At 35.3% G+C, this 17,080-nt stretch overlaps 1 protein-coding gene across 2 annotated transcripts in view; it reads right to left on the reverse strand.

Moving 5' to 3' along the window:
* Window positions 1-1,366: 1,366 nt before the first annotated feature.
* The window catches only part of LOC128022539 (cAMP-specific 3',5'-cyclic phosphodiesterase 4C), a 35,450-nt gene continuing 19,736 nt past the window's right edge, over window positions 1,367-17,080 (reverse strand). For both annotated transcript variants that reach the window (XM_052610206.1, XM_052610205.1), the window contains exons 2-15: window positions 14,485-14,661; window positions 13,891-13,927; window positions 13,407-13,477; window positions 12,971-13,014; window positions 12,725-12,837; window positions 9,114-9,207; window positions 8,761-8,930; window positions 7,723-7,821; window positions 7,357-7,521; window positions 7,161-7,260; window positions 6,776-6,930; window positions 5,539-5,661; window positions 5,212-5,394; window positions 1,367-4,351 (exon numbers count right to left, since the gene is read on the reverse strand). In XM_052610206.1, the coding sequence (XP_052466166.1) occupies window positions 3,947-4,351; window positions 5,212-5,394; window positions 5,539-5,661; window positions 6,776-6,930; window positions 7,161-7,260; window positions 7,357-7,521; window positions 7,723-7,821; window positions 8,761-8,930; window positions 9,114-9,207; window positions 12,725-12,837; window positions 12,971-13,014; window positions 13,407-13,477; window positions 13,891-13,927; window positions 14,485-14,661 (1,936 nt within the window). In that variant the 3' untranslated portion in view covers window positions 1,367-3,946. The remainder of the gene's footprint in view (window positions 4,352-5,211; window positions 5,395-5,538; window positions 5,662-6,775; window positions 6,931-7,160; window positions 7,261-7,356; window positions 7,522-7,722; window positions 7,822-8,760; window positions 8,931-9,113; window positions 9,208-12,724; window positions 12,838-12,970; window positions 13,015-13,406; window positions 13,478-13,890; window positions 13,928-14,484; window positions 14,662-17,080) is intronic.

Genomic DNA, 17,080 nt, shown 5'->3' on the forward strand with positions numbered 1-17,080 from the left:
ATAGTGGTAGCTGTTCCTAAATTACCATTTTGTTTTCTAATAAAAACTGATCTAACTATTGTATTTTGATGAAAACAATGGTTGATTTTTCCTCTTAAGTGACCTAAAAATTATTATATAATGTTGCATAATTTATTATATTTTATAAAACATTATTATTATTATTATTATTATTATATTGCAACTAACTAAATTTATCAGATTTTTTTTTTCAAAGTTGCATGAGTTTAAAAAAAGAAAAATTGCATCAATGCGCTTGTAGCGCCATCTAGTATTCAAATTAATATTAAGGGAGGTTATAATACGAGGCAATATTGTTAGCTCAAATCTGCCAGATTATACAAGTTTGAAAAAAATGGTAGGAGTGGGGTAATTTGAACAAAGCTCCTGGGGAAAATTGAGCCAGTGGCTCACGCTTTCTTATGATTATAATAAAGTATTATTCATTAATTTTACACCAAACATGATTTTGATCTTGTTCTTGGTTTTGAACTTGATTTCATTTTATACATTTTAAACAGGCCTTGTTTATGAAAATTGGCTACTGAGGATTTTATGAAATTGAAATTGAATTGTGGGATTTTGAGCACCACCAGCCCATTTCTTTAAGGTCAGTTGCACTCTTTTTTTCTTTTTTATTCTTCAATTTTAACTTTTTGTCCTAATTAAAAAAATTTATAATTTTAAAAATTCAGTCAGAGTTGCTAGGGTCATTATTAATAAGTAGCTAATCATTGCATACAGATTTTAAGTCGTCATTTTTATTGAACTTGTCTTTCTTTGATATGAGGTGAAAATGTTCAGTGGCAGTTTAACTCTATGTGGCTCAATGTACCCCCCCCCCCCCCCCCCCCTCTTTTCTTAGAAAGCCATATTTTGAATGCAGTTTATTATAGATGCAAAGTGATTTTTCCCAATGCACCACGTTGGACCCATGTGCTCACTTTAAACACAAAGTAATAACTGGCTCAACTCACCCCACTCTCCCCTATATATATATATATATATATATATATATATATATATATGTGTGTGTGTGTGTGTGTGTGTGTGTGTGTGTGTGTGTGTGTGTGTTATGCTGAAGTTCGACAAAATTATCTTTCAATATGTAACCTATGTTTTTTTATTTTTGACTAATTGACTAATCTTGCCCATAGGGGCACATGCAATTTTTCTTTAGCCAATCAAACACTTTCTAGAATGAGAATCCATCATTATAAAACTAAATATCACCAACGAGGCCTGTAATACCTGGAGAGATATGGCTAGCATTAGCATCGAAACTAACCGGCCAAATTTGTACATACCGGTATCTCTGGTCTTTATGTGCTCAGCAGCAATTTATGAATGATTGCTTAAAAACACACATTATTTAATTATTTTAATGGCAATTCAGAAAATTAAAAATTAAGTATTTTTGCCCCTGACATTGGAGAACACAAACACACTGTGATAAACCGACTTTATCTGGAACAGATGTGACCAGTGTCAGTGTATATTTGACAGTGTCAGTAATACTAACATACAGAGGATGCTTAGAAACACATTATTACAGAGAAGAAGACACAGTTCAGTAATATCATACAGCAAATACAGTTTAGACACTATAAATGTTTCACAGTTGCTGCTGTAATGGCACTGAAGCTAAAGGGCTGTGCTTTAAGGCTCTTGATTTCTAATCTCTGAGAACGAGTGTGGCCAAGGCTACTGGATCAAGTGACACTTAGCATTTAACATCAGTCTCGCTACAGATTCTCTTCAGCGCTGCTTACTCTTAAAGAGGGAATTTTTTTTTTTTTTTTTTTTTAATTACAAAATGTATGTATCACAGTTCAATGTTTTTAACATTCTAAAGGTGAAGTGTGTCATTTCTCAGCTTTTACATATAAAAATAATCCATTTCAGACCAGTCTGTCAAGCTTTTTCTGATTGGTCAAAAAAAAGAGGTAGCCTAACCCCAATAAATAAAACACATAATATAATATTAAATGGAAATCATTAATATATAATCTTGTTACTGATCTCGATTTCCAACCATTAGAAGAATTAATAATGAAATAGTAATTTTACATTTGGTCAATCTTAACAAATTCAAATGTATAACTTTGATTTATTTATTTATTCTAAACAATTGTCTCTGCCCACGGTTTGGTTTATGCAGTTTAGTTTACCATATTTAAAATGAAACTCAAATTCCTCCTGTTTCTGGCATATTTTGAGGCAAAGATCTCTGAAACGGATGACAATATGAGAGCAGGATCTTAAGGATCAGTAATTCAAAGCCCTTGTGTGAGCTGGACATGCGTCTGGCTCAGTGTAAGGGTTGTTTGTGCTGATCTAGACCAGAACTTCCTCTTTAAATCCACCTACAGTAACTACAAAACCAGGAAAGATGTCAGATCCACATCAGCTCTTGATAGCACCCAGCGGAGGCAGCTAGAAGCAATCTCCAATCTTTCGATCTCTATCATGGGCATAGCAGAGTAAATCAACATAAAACACTGATTCACTCGTGCATGTGTCAAATTTAGAGTTGTCATCGCTTGATAAACTTGTAGTTTATTAGTTAATCTGATAAAATATCAACCCTGTTTCAATTCCGATAATCATAATGTCTACATAGTGCTAACGTGTAGAGAGGTATAAAGGTATTTCAGTACAAAGAAGCGTCTAAAGGGATTCTCTGTACGGTTGTCTGATTAGCCCAACATTTTGGCTTTTACATTACATTTTTTTCTTCTTTTTTTGGTGTTCATAACAAGATTATAGACAGATAGTTTAGTGACCGCCCCTTTGGAGTCTTGCTACATTAAAACGAAATCAACATTATCCTGAGGTTGTCAGCAATCACAAAGTTATCACTAGGCAAGACACTACAAGCAAAACCATTATTATTATCATTATTTTGTAAATTCTGCATCCCTTGTCTTCTTTCAGACTAATGGAAAGAAAACATACAAATTAATATTAAAGTGTTCATTTATTACACATTATCTATTTTTGTCTGTAGATATCAATTACAATACATAATTTCAAATGCCTTTTATTTAAAAGTCAGAAATCTCCACTTTAGCATCACGTATATACACCATGCTACACAGTCAACATATAAAGTTTTTACAGAGAGGTTTGTGTGTGTGTGTGTGTGTGTGTGTGTATGTATGTATATATACTGCAATTCACTTGATTTACATAACATTTACCTAAAATCATAGTGAATTTATTTATATATATATATATATATATATATATATATATATATATATATATATATATATATATATATATATATATATATATATATACAATTTTGTTTGTTGACAGTATTTTCTAATTTATGGAGTGATAAAAAGAGAAATCCAAAATTTATTTTGAACCAATGTTCAGATTTCTGTTCTGGAAATGAGTGCAGACTTGAGTTATATAATGCTTCATTTACATATTTTAACATAACATTTCAGAAAACTTGTAATACATATTATTAATCCACAGTGATTAATCAGCTGGGGAAGTATGGTGATTAGTTAGTATTAGAATTAGTTAATATCTCTTTACTCTGTTCACTTGTGGTGTCTTGCCTTAAATATTTCTCACAGCTGTCCCGTTTCATTCAAAGCCAAAGTTATTTCTCAGTGGCAAAAAAGCGAACGCAGTAAGCTAGGAAAAATGAGTCGAGAGGGAAAATGTTCACTAAATGAGTAAATCAGCTTTCCGCTGCAGCTGGCACGGACAGTCACTCAATGCGACTCTCACATGAGAGCACGAAAACATTCATCTACACCTTCCACCTCAGTGCTTTCACAAAAGGTTGTGTCTGGGACACAAATATAGCTTAAAAACACTGGTCTGTTTTTAGTTTTTAGTGTATGGCTCGACTCGACCCCCAAGTATTCGTAAGTGCCACTAAGAAACACAAGTGAAGCAGCACTCTTAGTACTGGCCCTTGTTAAGTTTCTAACTGCAGGACGGACTCGCTGGTCATTTCTTGGTCCAGTTCGCTTTCGTTGCTGTCTATAACGGACGTGACTCCGCGAGGGGAGGCTTGCGGATGCATGGGATCTGTTTTAGTCCTTGATCTGTCTGCATCTGTCTGCTCTTCTTCAGCCTCTAGCTCCCCGTCCTCTTCCTCCAGAGTCAGCTCAAACTGGAACTTTTCTCCGGCTGAGCCTGTGACGCCCAGCGTGGCCCGTGAGTCCTGCTCTTCAGGGGTGGGCGACGGGCTGCGGGGGATCATGCTCTGATACCATTCGCGGTTGTCCTCTAATGTATCTAGAATGTCTTGAGCATCTGGATGGACCAGATCAGCCCATGTCTCCCACAGAGGATGGACAATGTAATCGATGAACCCCACCTTAAGAAGCAATTATTAAACACAGTCGTCATTATAGTACAGGACAGGCTTTTTAAAACATGTTAATATTTTGATGTAGAAATATTTTATTGCATAACACCTATTCATACAGTTCAAGAAAAATATTGAGTGATATTGTGAAGATATTTTTAATAACCGGATTTTATATTACCATTTTGCAAATGATTAAAATAGTATCAGAAAGTTTGTTTTAAGTACATCTATAGTCTACTATTATTTATTTAATAACAAAACTAAATTCAGATTTTTGTTCCAATTAAAAACTACTGCTAATAATAGAATAAAATATTCACAATTCATCCCATGATTTCACTAGTTAATGTTGAGTCATTATTTTAAACATCTTTTATTAATATCTTAAATTCACATTTTAACTTTGAAAGTCCTACAAAAGACATTTTGTAATATTTCACTTTTGTCTCTCAGATTTATACATCTAATTCTTTTAGGTAGAAAAAAAAATAACTTCATACAGTGTGAGAAAAATATTAAGTGCAATTTTAGAAAGGCCTTTTTTAAACTGCATACTCAATATACTTATTATTTACATTTTTCTGTTTATTCATTTATTTATTACAACTAACTGTTTTCTTTTCTTTAAATCTATTTATACACTGTGAGAAAATATTAAATGTGATATTATAAAACCTTCTTAGAACATTTGGCTTTTGTAATTTCACAAATTATTAAAAGAGTATCAGAAAACTCTTTATATTTACATCTTTATTCACATTTTTATTATTTGAAACATATTTTATAATTTCATAAATACACTACCTTTGGCAGCCTTAACAAATAATCTCATTCTTTTCATTTTTTGCAGACCCTCCCAGACATACCTGAGTTTTTTCCACAGAAGCTGTGTGTTTGTCACACATGGGGCTGATGTCCATGGCCTTGTCACGCTCTCGGTCCCCCTGACTGAAGAGCTCCACCATGATGCGGTCGGTCCACTGTCTGTAGAGCTCCAGGGGTTTCGTGGGGTTGCTGAGGTCTGAGCAGTGAACCATATTCTGAAGCACCTTTCAAAGAAAAGAATGACAAATTTTTACAATTCTGCAAATAGTGCTGAAAAGCCCAAAAATGCTTGATTAATCACAAAAAAATAGAGTTGGTAAGGCTGACCAGAATTGTACTTTGTATTGATAGAGTGAGAAGTGCTCTACCTGTATCCGGTCGGAGTAGTTATCCAGCAGCAAGACTCCCAGACTGGTCACTTTTTTAGTTTCCACCATTGTCTTCAGGTCAGCCAGGAGATTCATGTGTTTGGACATATCAGTGGCTAATACCTGGAGAGACAACGGGGAATTTGATATTAGATCTACAAGTATTAAAAACACTGAATCTGAAATGGGACATCTTAGAAAGGTTTCCCCCACATCATTCAGTTTCATGAACAGTCTTTTCAAATAAAACAACAAAGAGAGACCGGAGTAGTCTGATACACAACTGAACGACTCTTATGAACTTATGAACACATATCACTCATTACCTCAGTGAATCATTTAGAAACACTTACTGAATCTGTGTCATTCACTCATACATCATTACTATCAGACATCTGGTTATGATGCAAAATAATAAACCATTAACTGTTACTATATTTTCCTCAATGGATAGTTAAAAAAAAAAACCCTGTTATCATATATGTCATCATAGCCAAATTTTTTTGATCCTAATAAACCATAAATCAACGGAAAGCTTATTTATTCAGCTTTCAGATAGTGCATACATCTTAATTTCGAAAAACTGACACGTAAGACTAGTTTTGTGGTCCAGGGTCACATATGTTATCAGCGCAGTCCTTTACACTATTGCACCGGCTTCAAATACCCGGATGAGCGGTGTGTTAGGGGCCGTTCACATATCGCGTCTTTTGAAGGCGCATAATGTAAGTGATGCAGTCGCGACACACACCTGCTCGCAACCATGACCTGCTCTCTCCATGAAGATGCGGAAATTTCAGCAAAGGATAAATGGATTTGCAGCACTAAAAAATCGCTTGCAGTAGCTCTGCTACTAAATTTATTTCAAAATGGCAATCCATATACAACTATGATCAGCTGTTCCTTCATCTTGGCTGAGCTTTCAATGTTGTTACGGGAAAGGATGAAGCTGATTGGTTAGTTCTTGTCAAATGAACCGCGGTGCGCTTGCGACATTCTGAAAAGTTGAGATGTTTTTAACGCGATGTGTTACATTATGAGCGCGCATGCCGCGCACCTACATTGGAAATAATGAACTTGCATGCGCAAAAGATGCGATATGTGAACGTCCCCTTATTCAGCATTGCTAATGACGATGATTGTTATCGGGGAATCACTAACCTCATTTTATATTGACTGGCTAATCAGATTCAAGAAATCCTGAAAGAGGTGTAATAGACATTTATATAAGTCTCACCATATCTATAGTCATCTGTCGCAGGGACTGTCGTTGTTTCTTGCTGAGGTTGCAGAAGATATCACAGTTCTCCTCCTGGAGAAGCTTGAAGCCCACAGCCAAGTGATGGTTCTCCAACACTGAGGCGTCATTATACATGAGAGCCAGTTCAGAGTCTGAAAGAGTGCCAAGAAAAGTGACATGCTAAGATCCCGCTGGCTTTATAGTAGTGATGGCGTATCATCATTTAAATAACATTTATTCATTTATGGTTTTAGTTTCATTCTGCATTCTTGGTTTCAATCCAGAATTGTAAATTCGGTGCATCAGTTTTTAAATAAGCATTGGATGGATGTGGGGATGGATCTGGGAGTTATTTGAATGGTTTGTCATTAAAGAGTCGTACTTGTGTTAATAAGGAACTGGTTCGTCACTCCTGGATGGTCCACATCATGAATAGCACTCGAAAACAGAGCAGCCATGATCTCAAGGTCTGTGAACACATCCTGAAAGTAAAATAATAATAATATCCTGGGGTTAACAATGGTTTGTCCAGAGGTTACTTCCCGTGAGCACTCTGTATGTGCGTGACCCAGGCTGACCTCTAGGGCAGGTGTGGAGAGCAGAACGTGTGTGGACTGCACAACGTCTGCAGCGTGGATATTGTTATGGTAGGCCACGTCCAGATGGTAGTGATCTTCCAAAGTCATGAGGAAAGTTAAGAAGGTGTCCGATGGGATCTTAAAGGTCTTGAGCAAATCTCGCTCCTGGCAATTACAGAGTATAGAAATATAATCAACTGTCAGGTAAAAAAAGCCACCATAAAAAAAATATACAGAAAAGCTACAGTATTTTCAGTTAATGCTACATATCAGTGATAAAATTTATTTATATTGTAGGAAATAGCGAACAATAGCGAAGCAGTGAAATATTTATGTCAAAAGATATTTCTAGACAAAATGTCCTACCTGAAAAATGGAGTACATTATGACCGTCAGTGGCCGATTCCCAGAATGCTCTGCTATCTTAAAAATATCTATTCCCCAACTATTGACGTCCTCAAGCTCCTGGAGAGAAAAATACAGTCATTCTACTCCAAAGAATAATAACATGAACAGAAATAATATAGCACTATGAATCCATGAAAGATAGCATAAGTTCTTCATCAAAATATTTTACTAAAAATAGTTTGTTATGTTTCAAATAATCAAAATATGTAAAATAATGAACTAACTGAAAAATAAATATTTAAAAATTTAAAATAAATATCTGAACTAAACTAAAATTCTAAAAACATTTAGTTTAATTCAGTTTATTTACTATAGATACAGATTGCTTTGAAAGACCTTAAGGTATTTTATGATGTCTTTTTAAAATATGCATAATACTTTCTGTTAGGTATTAATAAAAGTAAAAATGAATAAAACCCACAATATTTTTTTGTTGTAAGTAGATCTAGCCAGTGTGTGTTCTGTACATCAATATTTTGCTGTCAAGCTTAAAAACTTAAACTAAATAATTTAAAAATTGTGATTTCTTGATTATGAAAATCAGTCTTTAATCTCCATGGGCATTTTTTATAATGACAATACATGTTTGTAGTCATTCTAGACTCTAAATTATTTTATTGGGTATAAATTGTGAGTGAAAAAAACATAGAAGAAATTATGTTATATTAAAACACAAACAACTGTAAAAAGCAATGGTCACTTGAATATTGTTGTGGACAACTAGTTGAGACCCACTGGTCTAATTATTATGGAAGCCTGTTTCCACTACAGGAATAAAACAAATATTTAAAAAATCAGACTTTCTTGCATTTCAGAGGAAAAAATTCAAAAAGTGTCTTTTTTTCCCCTATAGATTCTGAGTTTAAATCTTGCAATTCTGTTTTTCTGTTTCCACCACGGGATAAAAAATAAAAAAAGGTAGTTGCAATTTTTTTTGTTTATATTTCACAATTCTGATCTACAGTAGAACTGACAAAGAGTGTAATGAAGGGACACCTTGGCCAGGAGGCTCTCATGTTGTGTGTTGACACCGAATCGAGGGATTCCTGTTGGAGGGAGACTCGGACTGGGGCTCAGTTTTCTCACTCCACTTATCTGAGACATTGGACGGCGTTTTTTCTCCTCCTTATATGCTGCTGACATAATCTCCACATCATGCTGCTTTTCTGCAACACAAACCACAGAGTATGTGCAAAGCCCTGAGCTAAATTCAGTTTGAAAGGAAGACACAGTATGGGAAAACAGAAGAAAAATACTGAATATATATTTCTCTGAATTAATGCCAAACACACCATGTTATCACAGATCCAGTCTCTAGATTTGTGCGTATAAATGACAAAGTCACTCACGTAAAATTGTGCTTGCTATGAACTCTGACACCTGGTTTCCTGACCGGCTGGTCTCTGACAGATGAGTCAGTTCCCTGTTGAGCATTCTTTTAAACTAAAAATAATACAACACATAAAATGAATAAAACATTAGAAACATATTTGCAACAGTCAAGTTCCAGAAGTAAAAACTCCAGAAATCGATTTTTAACAAATAACAAGTTAATCGATTGTATATGTTTTTCCTTAACCTGTAACCTATTTTTTATGTAATAGTGTAATCTGTGTACACTGTCAGAAATAGGGGTACAGTAGGAGTCCATTTGTGTCCCCCAAGGTACAATCTACGCTAACGTACCCCATAGGGCTTATTACTGGACCTCAAGGTACATGTATGTACCTTTTTGAGGGTCAAAAAGGTACATATATATTCCCAAACATTAAAAGGTATATATATGTACCGTTTCTTTTAAAGGTTAAGGTACAATTTGTAGAGCCAGCCCTGATTAGCTGCTTGAATCTCAATTTAAAAGAACGTCCGGTTTCTTCTGTTTCTTTCTTTTGGCGGAGACGCAGTCATAGCTCAGTTACGCATGGTTCTTACCAGATTTGGGTAGTCCAGGGGCCAAAGAGTAAAAGTCCTGCCATATTTTTGCTTCACCCATGAACTCAGCAGATGATTTCATATAAAGTTCTTCTAAACAATTGCATTAACTCTTGATCTACTGTAGCAGGTGACTTTTGCTTTTGGTGATTGTATGATCTCGATTAAATTTCTTGATTATACATTTAAGACGAAGAGTGCGTGGCTTAGTTGTTACAGAGGACTGCTGTGTATTTACTGCTCTCTGTGTGCACTTTGGATGGGTTAAATGCAGAGTAGAATACTGAGGGGAAAAAAGACACGTTTTGCAATTAGGCATTTAGCCATGAACATTTATCACGATCCTCAACAGTGGTGAAAATTATTATTCATACTGCAGTGCATTATGAGAGTAATTTATGTATTGCAACATGAAGCATTTTGTTGTTTGTCACCATTGTAGAGATTCATATGCTGGTTCTTGATATACTGTATGTGTGTGTGTGTCTAAATTCATACCCTGTAAATATTAGAGCAATGCTTTTTTGTGTGTATGCTGTAGATTCACTGGAATTATTCAAAACCTAAACATGTGATAAAAATATTTGAGAAATAGTTAAACCAGCTCATTGTGACTATATGTTCTTCATATGTCACAGTTTTGTCCTCTCCACAACACCACCTGCAGAGCTACAAAGACAGATCTAGCACAACTAAACCAAACACTGATCTCCATGATGGTGGCATCATTTTAACCAATAAAACATCAACATCTGATCCTCTTTAATTCTCAATAACAGCAGATGTTAATCACTAATGCACAATCATCATTTAATTAGTCACTTAATTATCTCATTAACTTTAACTCTTTGAGGACTTGGGATTTAACTTGAGAGTCGTTTGTGACTTGGAAGGAATGACTTGGTTCCTCTGGTGAAATCGGCTGCTGGACTTTTATTCTTTGGCCCCTGGACTTCCCACCTCTGTACAAAACTGGTCTCTTAAGGTACAAATCACAAGGGTACAAATTTGTACCCAATGCCAAGGGTACAAACTTGTATTGATTTCTCTCTCTTAAAGACAGATATATTAATTATTGGACCAAAAAACTGTACACAGAATCTAAGAGACTACAGTTTGCAAGTAGACAGATGTACTGATACTTCCCTACAGTCAAAAATCTGGGTGTTATATTAGACAGCAACTTGTCTTTTGAAAATCATATTTCCAATGTTACAAAAACTGCATTCTTCCATCTTAGAAACATTGCCAAGCTACGAAACATGTTATCTGTTTCTGATGCAGAAAAGCTAGTTCATGCATTCATGACCTCTAGACTGGACTATTGTAATGCACTTCTAGGTGGTTGTCCTGCTTCGTCAATAAACAAGCTACAGGTAGTCCAAAATGCAGCAGCTAGAGTCCTTACCAGGTCAAGAAAATATGATCATATTACCCCAATTTTACAGTCTCTGCACTGGCTACCTATTAAGTTCCGTATCAGTTACAAATTATCATTACTTACCTATAAGGCCCTAAATGGTTTAGCTCCTGCGTACCGAACTAGCCTTATACCACGTTACAACCCATCACGCTCCCTAAGGTCACAAAACGCTGGACTTTTGGTCGTTCCTAGGATAGCAAAGTCCACTAAAGGAGGTAGAGCTTTCTCACATTTGGCTCCCAAACTCTGGAATAGCCTTCCTGATAATGTTTGGGATTCAGACACACTCTCTCTGTTTAAATCTAGATTAAAAACACATCTCTTTCACCAAGCATTCAAATAATGCATCTCATAATTTGTGACTGCAGTTGTATCTGATCAAATATGCTTTCTTAATCTTTAGCTTGGGTTAAACTAATTAATTTTACTTTGTTGGAACAGCAGCTATGCTAATGATGTCTCTATTTGTTTCTCTGTTTTGCCACGGGATTTACATCTATACAAATAAACTTTGAATTGAATTGAATTGAATAAACTACTTTAAATGAATAGTTTTATATTTCTCTAGCATTTTCAACTCAATTAATGTCATTTGCAATGCTTCGTGGGATCATAGTTCTTTCACTTATTAAAGCTGTTTTGTCTGATTCTCAAATAATTAAAGTCTGTAATGTTGTGATTCTCCTCATAGCTGGTTAATTCAGTTCATGGCATACAAGGATTGTGTTTTTTTTTAATCGCTATGGGAAAAATATTTGAGGAAACGCTGATGAAAAAATGGACAGGCACTAATGTGCTGATATCAGTGTAATAATTATAATGAATAGAACTGTAAGCAGTAGATGCAGAAAATGAATGGTATAACACTGCCAGTGATCAGCAGTCAGAGCCCTACAGTGCAATCATCACACTGTTACTTAGTTACCATGGTAACCGAGTCCATAACAAAAGCTGTGTGAGGAGACACTCAGTCAGACACTGCAGTGCATGCTGGGGTTAGGTAATCAAGAATCAGTGAAACATCAAATATAAACTGAATATGGAGCATTGCAATAAAAGAGACAACAAAAGAAACGTTTTTCTGATGAGAAACATAAATTCTGTCAAAAAAGACCACACTTTTGACTAGTAGTAAACATACTGTACTACACTGTGTCTTGTGCACTGTAATAACTGCAATTACCCTGTCAACATTGCTTATGTCCACGTTTCTCTTTAGTATTGGACTGAAATATGCTGGTATTGTATAGCATTGTTGCTATCTTTATGCATGGCTCTGGGTGTGGAACATGCACAACATCAAATGGGAATTTAATTCAAATAAAGTTACTCAAATGTTATTATTAACAAAGCCCTTAAAATGTACTACTTCACTGTACCCAAAAACATATTAATAACCAATTTATTTCATTAAATTATATTTAATACTAGAAGTATCAAAAAAGTAGCCTTCTGAAGTCATATGACAGCTCTGTATGCAGTTATTTTAATTTAATTGTATTACTTCAAGTGCTTGTACATCAACTCATGATTCCACATTCCAGATTCCAGAACAAATTATTCCGATTTCACTGTTGATTTTCACTGAAATATTGCTTTAAATACCTTATTGGAGGCCATTTCACTAACGGAGTGACGTGTTTGCAGGGTCTCTAGCTGGTCCAAACACCAGTCCAGCTCTTCAAGAGTCTCGACGGCAAGTTTCTGATATGTCTCATCTGCAACAAACAACCTCAGGTGTCAGAACATCAGTAATGTTAATGATATTCAGACCTTAACGTCTCTAAACATATGGCTGAGGTCTACAAAATCCTCATCTTTGGCTAGACCAGCTCAAGTTCTTACACTCACCGGACAGGCTTGTTTTACAGGCTGACTGAGGGTTAGCGAGTCTCCTAATTTACAGAAGAAAAAAAAAAAAAGAAAAAAAAGTTATAAATCATTTTCTTATCTTTCCATTCAATACGGAGCCCCGCACATGACATGCAAGAAAAAATAAATAAATTGTGCGCACGATTTACTAATTCGTTCTCTCAATGTACTAAAACGTGCAGACGATTACTATTGCGTTCCCTTGATTTACTATTGCGTTACCTCGATTAGCTAAATCATGCGCACGATTTATAAATCGAGTGAACGTAATAGTAATCGTGTGCATGTTTCAGTACATTGAGTGAATTAATTAGTAAATCGTGAGCATGATTTAGCCTACTATTTTTTCCTGCATGACATGTGCGGTGCTCCGTAATTCACTGACTGTCTGAAGGTGTTTCTGCTACAGACTCACTTGTTGTTTATGTCTTGCACATGGGTTAAAGCTGCAACATTACCTCTCACTGTACGTAGACTGGCAAGAACCTGCAGGACACACAAACACACACACACGCAGTGCAGAGTGACTGTAAGACATATAACACATCCACATTTCTACACAATACAATGGCCACAGAGCTACAGAACCCCTTCTTACACACATCTTATTATAAACCAGTGTGCAGAGTGCCATGCACAATTTTGCAAGCTCTTTGTGAAATTGCAAATCTAAAAAGCTTTAATATAGGTCAGCCGATTTAACATGTTTAATGTTTGATTAATGGTTTTATTATTTCTTAATTCTTTTATTATGTGTTTTTGTTCTGTCGCTGTCATTCTGTTGCACTGCATAGCTTCTATCACGAAAACAAATTCCTCGTATGTGTAAACATGCCTGGAAATAAAGCTCATTCTGATTCTGATATATTATACATGGTTTAAATCAATAACCAACTGACCTGAGCAAACGGCGTTACAATCATGTCCTCCCCATGACTGCAAAGGAGAAGTCAACGATCATCATCAAAATTACTAATTTAACAAGAAATCAATACTGAATTTACTTTACGTCACAAAAACTTTTTTTTATCACAGATTAAAACATTTCCTGATGGATAAAATTATGGAGGAGTGGGATTGTCATATGAATAAATATATACAGCTTTCAATAAAATTGTAAATAGAAATAAATAAAATATAAATAACGTAATAATTTTTTTTCCATTGCACTTTGCTGTATTTAAAAATACAGGATCTCTCTCGCTCTCTCAAGCCTAATATGTAAACTTTATTTCTTAATTCCATCTCTTTTAAAAAAAACATTCCTTATTTTACTTGGAAATACATGAGATTACAGAAGTAATACAGGTTACTGACTTTATATTTACTATAGGCTTTAGTTTTTACAAAGATAGAAAGAAATGTACTGCTTTCAAGAGCTGCATGATGAAAGATGAACTATCAATTAAACGGCAAATCAGAAAAATATGTTGAGTCAGTCCAGTGACAGAGTACTATGACATATTGTGCTTTAGTATGTGATGAAAGCTTACAGCTCGCTGGCGTTCGAGGAGTTTCTGGACATCGACTTGGGCGAGAGGTCGAAATCTGAGTCCGAGCGGTAGAGGAAAGACTCTCGCCTCTGGCTGTTGGCCTGGAGGACCAGACCTGAGCCTGGACTGAGGTCCAATGGACTGCGGCCGATCGACAACCCATTCTCCACATCGAAACTGTAACAGAATAACAGGTGACAGAAAGGTAGTTTTCTAAGGGAACATTTTTCACAACCAAAAGAAGCAACTACAAAGCATTTGATTGAATGATTGCTGAAAATTGTAACATACATTTAAGACAGAAAGAGTGCTAGTTTAGTTTAGTTAAGTTAGCTTTCATATATTCTGAATGAAACATTTTATTTAGGGCTGTACAATAAAGGTTCAATGGTTAGTCACAAATATTTTGCTAATTTATTATTAATCTCTATTATTGCCATTTTAATGATTTTTTTTTTTCCCACATTTTATCAGAATTATTGCACTTTCACATAAGCACAAATCAAGAGAACGTCAACCCACAATTTGCTTGCAGACTGACTCACAGCAAAAAAGGGGCAAAGACCAAGTGAAAGAAAACAGACTTGCTCGATACACTCTTATTAGAGCAGAATATCCCAATAGAGATCACTAAATTACAAATTACAACAGTGTTTTCAGATCATCAGCATTTTTTTCTGTAATGTACAGAGTGTAGGTGCACATGGTTGCCAGGCTGGGATGATTAAGTCAACCACTTGGGCAGAAAATGTATATAGATATAAAGAAGAAATATATATAAAGAAGAATTGAGGGATTTAAACTTTTGAAATATGTTAAGTTTTGTTCCCAATGCAAGATTATGCAAGTGCCAATTTAAAATGAAATAATTTTCAGGATAAATAACCAGTTGGCAAACAACGCATATGATTATGCATAATAAATCAAGTGAATCAGAAGCTGTGACCAGGATTAAAAAATGATTTATTTGTACATCCTTGTTTCATTCATAATTGCCAGTCAGTGAAAACCTCGGCCCGCAAGCTGTTAACTGAAAAAGAGAAGAAGCAGGCTTTCGCTGGACTGTCTGTAGGTCTGAATTCAGTGACTCTCTGCTCTGATTCAGAATGACTTGAAGAGCAAGTGAGCCAGGATTGCTTTTGGTTTATTTATATCTGTGGTGAATGTTCAGTAGCTGAAAGTCTATTTTTAGTTTCTCAGGTAAAATGTTGCTTCTCTGCATTCAGAAATATCATCACATTCTCATGCTGTAAAGAGAAAACAGAAAATCCTCTGTTACTCAGCTCTCCTCAGGATATGTAGTGGTGATTGCTGGTGATTGGTGTTCTTACAATCGCTCACTGGTTTAAAGCAGAGGTCTCAAACTCAAGTCCTGGAGGGCCACAGCTCTGCAAAGTTAAGCACCAGCCTGCTCCAAATCACACCTGATTGGTTAAGTTTGTAGTAATCCTGAAGACCTTGATTAGCTGGATCAAGTGTGTTTGATTAGGGTTGAATATATATATATATGGGATACACTAAGCCTTGAAAAACGTTCTGGAGTGTGGATTTAGTGTGCGTTAAGGGCATGCGTTTTAAGGGTTTTCAGACCTGGGACAGTCTTGCGAAATGCAAAATGCAATGAATTCTCAGGCAAACTGTGATTGAACATGTCCTAATAACCAAAAGGAAATGTTTAGATATGTAAGGCTCTATTTCCAAAATAAAAAACACACAGGTATCAAATATATGTCTTGTCAACATGCATAGGTTATCCGAGAAACAGCCAGTGTCAAGACAAGCAGGTAAATTTATCATTTGGGAAATTAAGATATATAACAGAGTAAAAAATATACTGAGGAAAATTACAGTAAAATTACAGGAGGTTTGTCTTTCCCAGAATTCAGTCCTGTGTAGTAAAATCCACATATTTCCAGAGAGGGAAGAGTAAAGTACAAACTATGAGTTCTGAACAGTAGCCTGACAGTTTGTATAAAGCAGCAAATGTCAACATGAACTCACCACAGTATGTGCTTTTCACCTTATCTCGGTCACATTCACAAGCAGACTGCCATTCTAACTCTCAAGACTTTTAGTAAAAACACAAATCCAAAGACAATCTTATAAATAGTTCCTGAAGAATAAAAATACATATTTATTACATTTAATTTAGTAATTTAATTGGGAATTTATTTTAAAGACTTAAATCTGTAAACGCTGAAGCTTAATATAGTGTTTTTACCATAAACATATCCAGTCCTCTCTCTTTGTCATGTATTTTGACTGAACACACACACACACACACACACACACACACACACACACACACACACACACACACACACACACACACACACACACACATGTGTAAGTGCTCTTTGCCAACAGACAAGTCACAGCATGAGAGTAAAGCTGACATATTTGTAGAATACCACAGAGACACACATCAGACAGCTTCAGGATAAGACACACTTAAGAGAAAACATTAGAAACTGCATTTTGCCAAAAGAAATAAAAAAAGCCTATTTTAGAGGAAATGCGCATTATATTATTATTATTATTATTATTATTATTTTATTTTTTATTACAATTAAAGAAACATTATCCCCCAAATTCC

This window comes from Carassius gibelio, chromosome A11, assembly GCF_023724105.1.
Source record: "Carassius gibelio isolate Cgi1373 ecotype wild population from Czech Republic chromosome A11, carGib1.2-hapl.c, whole genome shotgun sequence".
NCBI lineage: Eukaryota > Metazoa > Chordata > Actinopteri > Cypriniformes > Cyprinidae > Carassius > Carassius gibelio.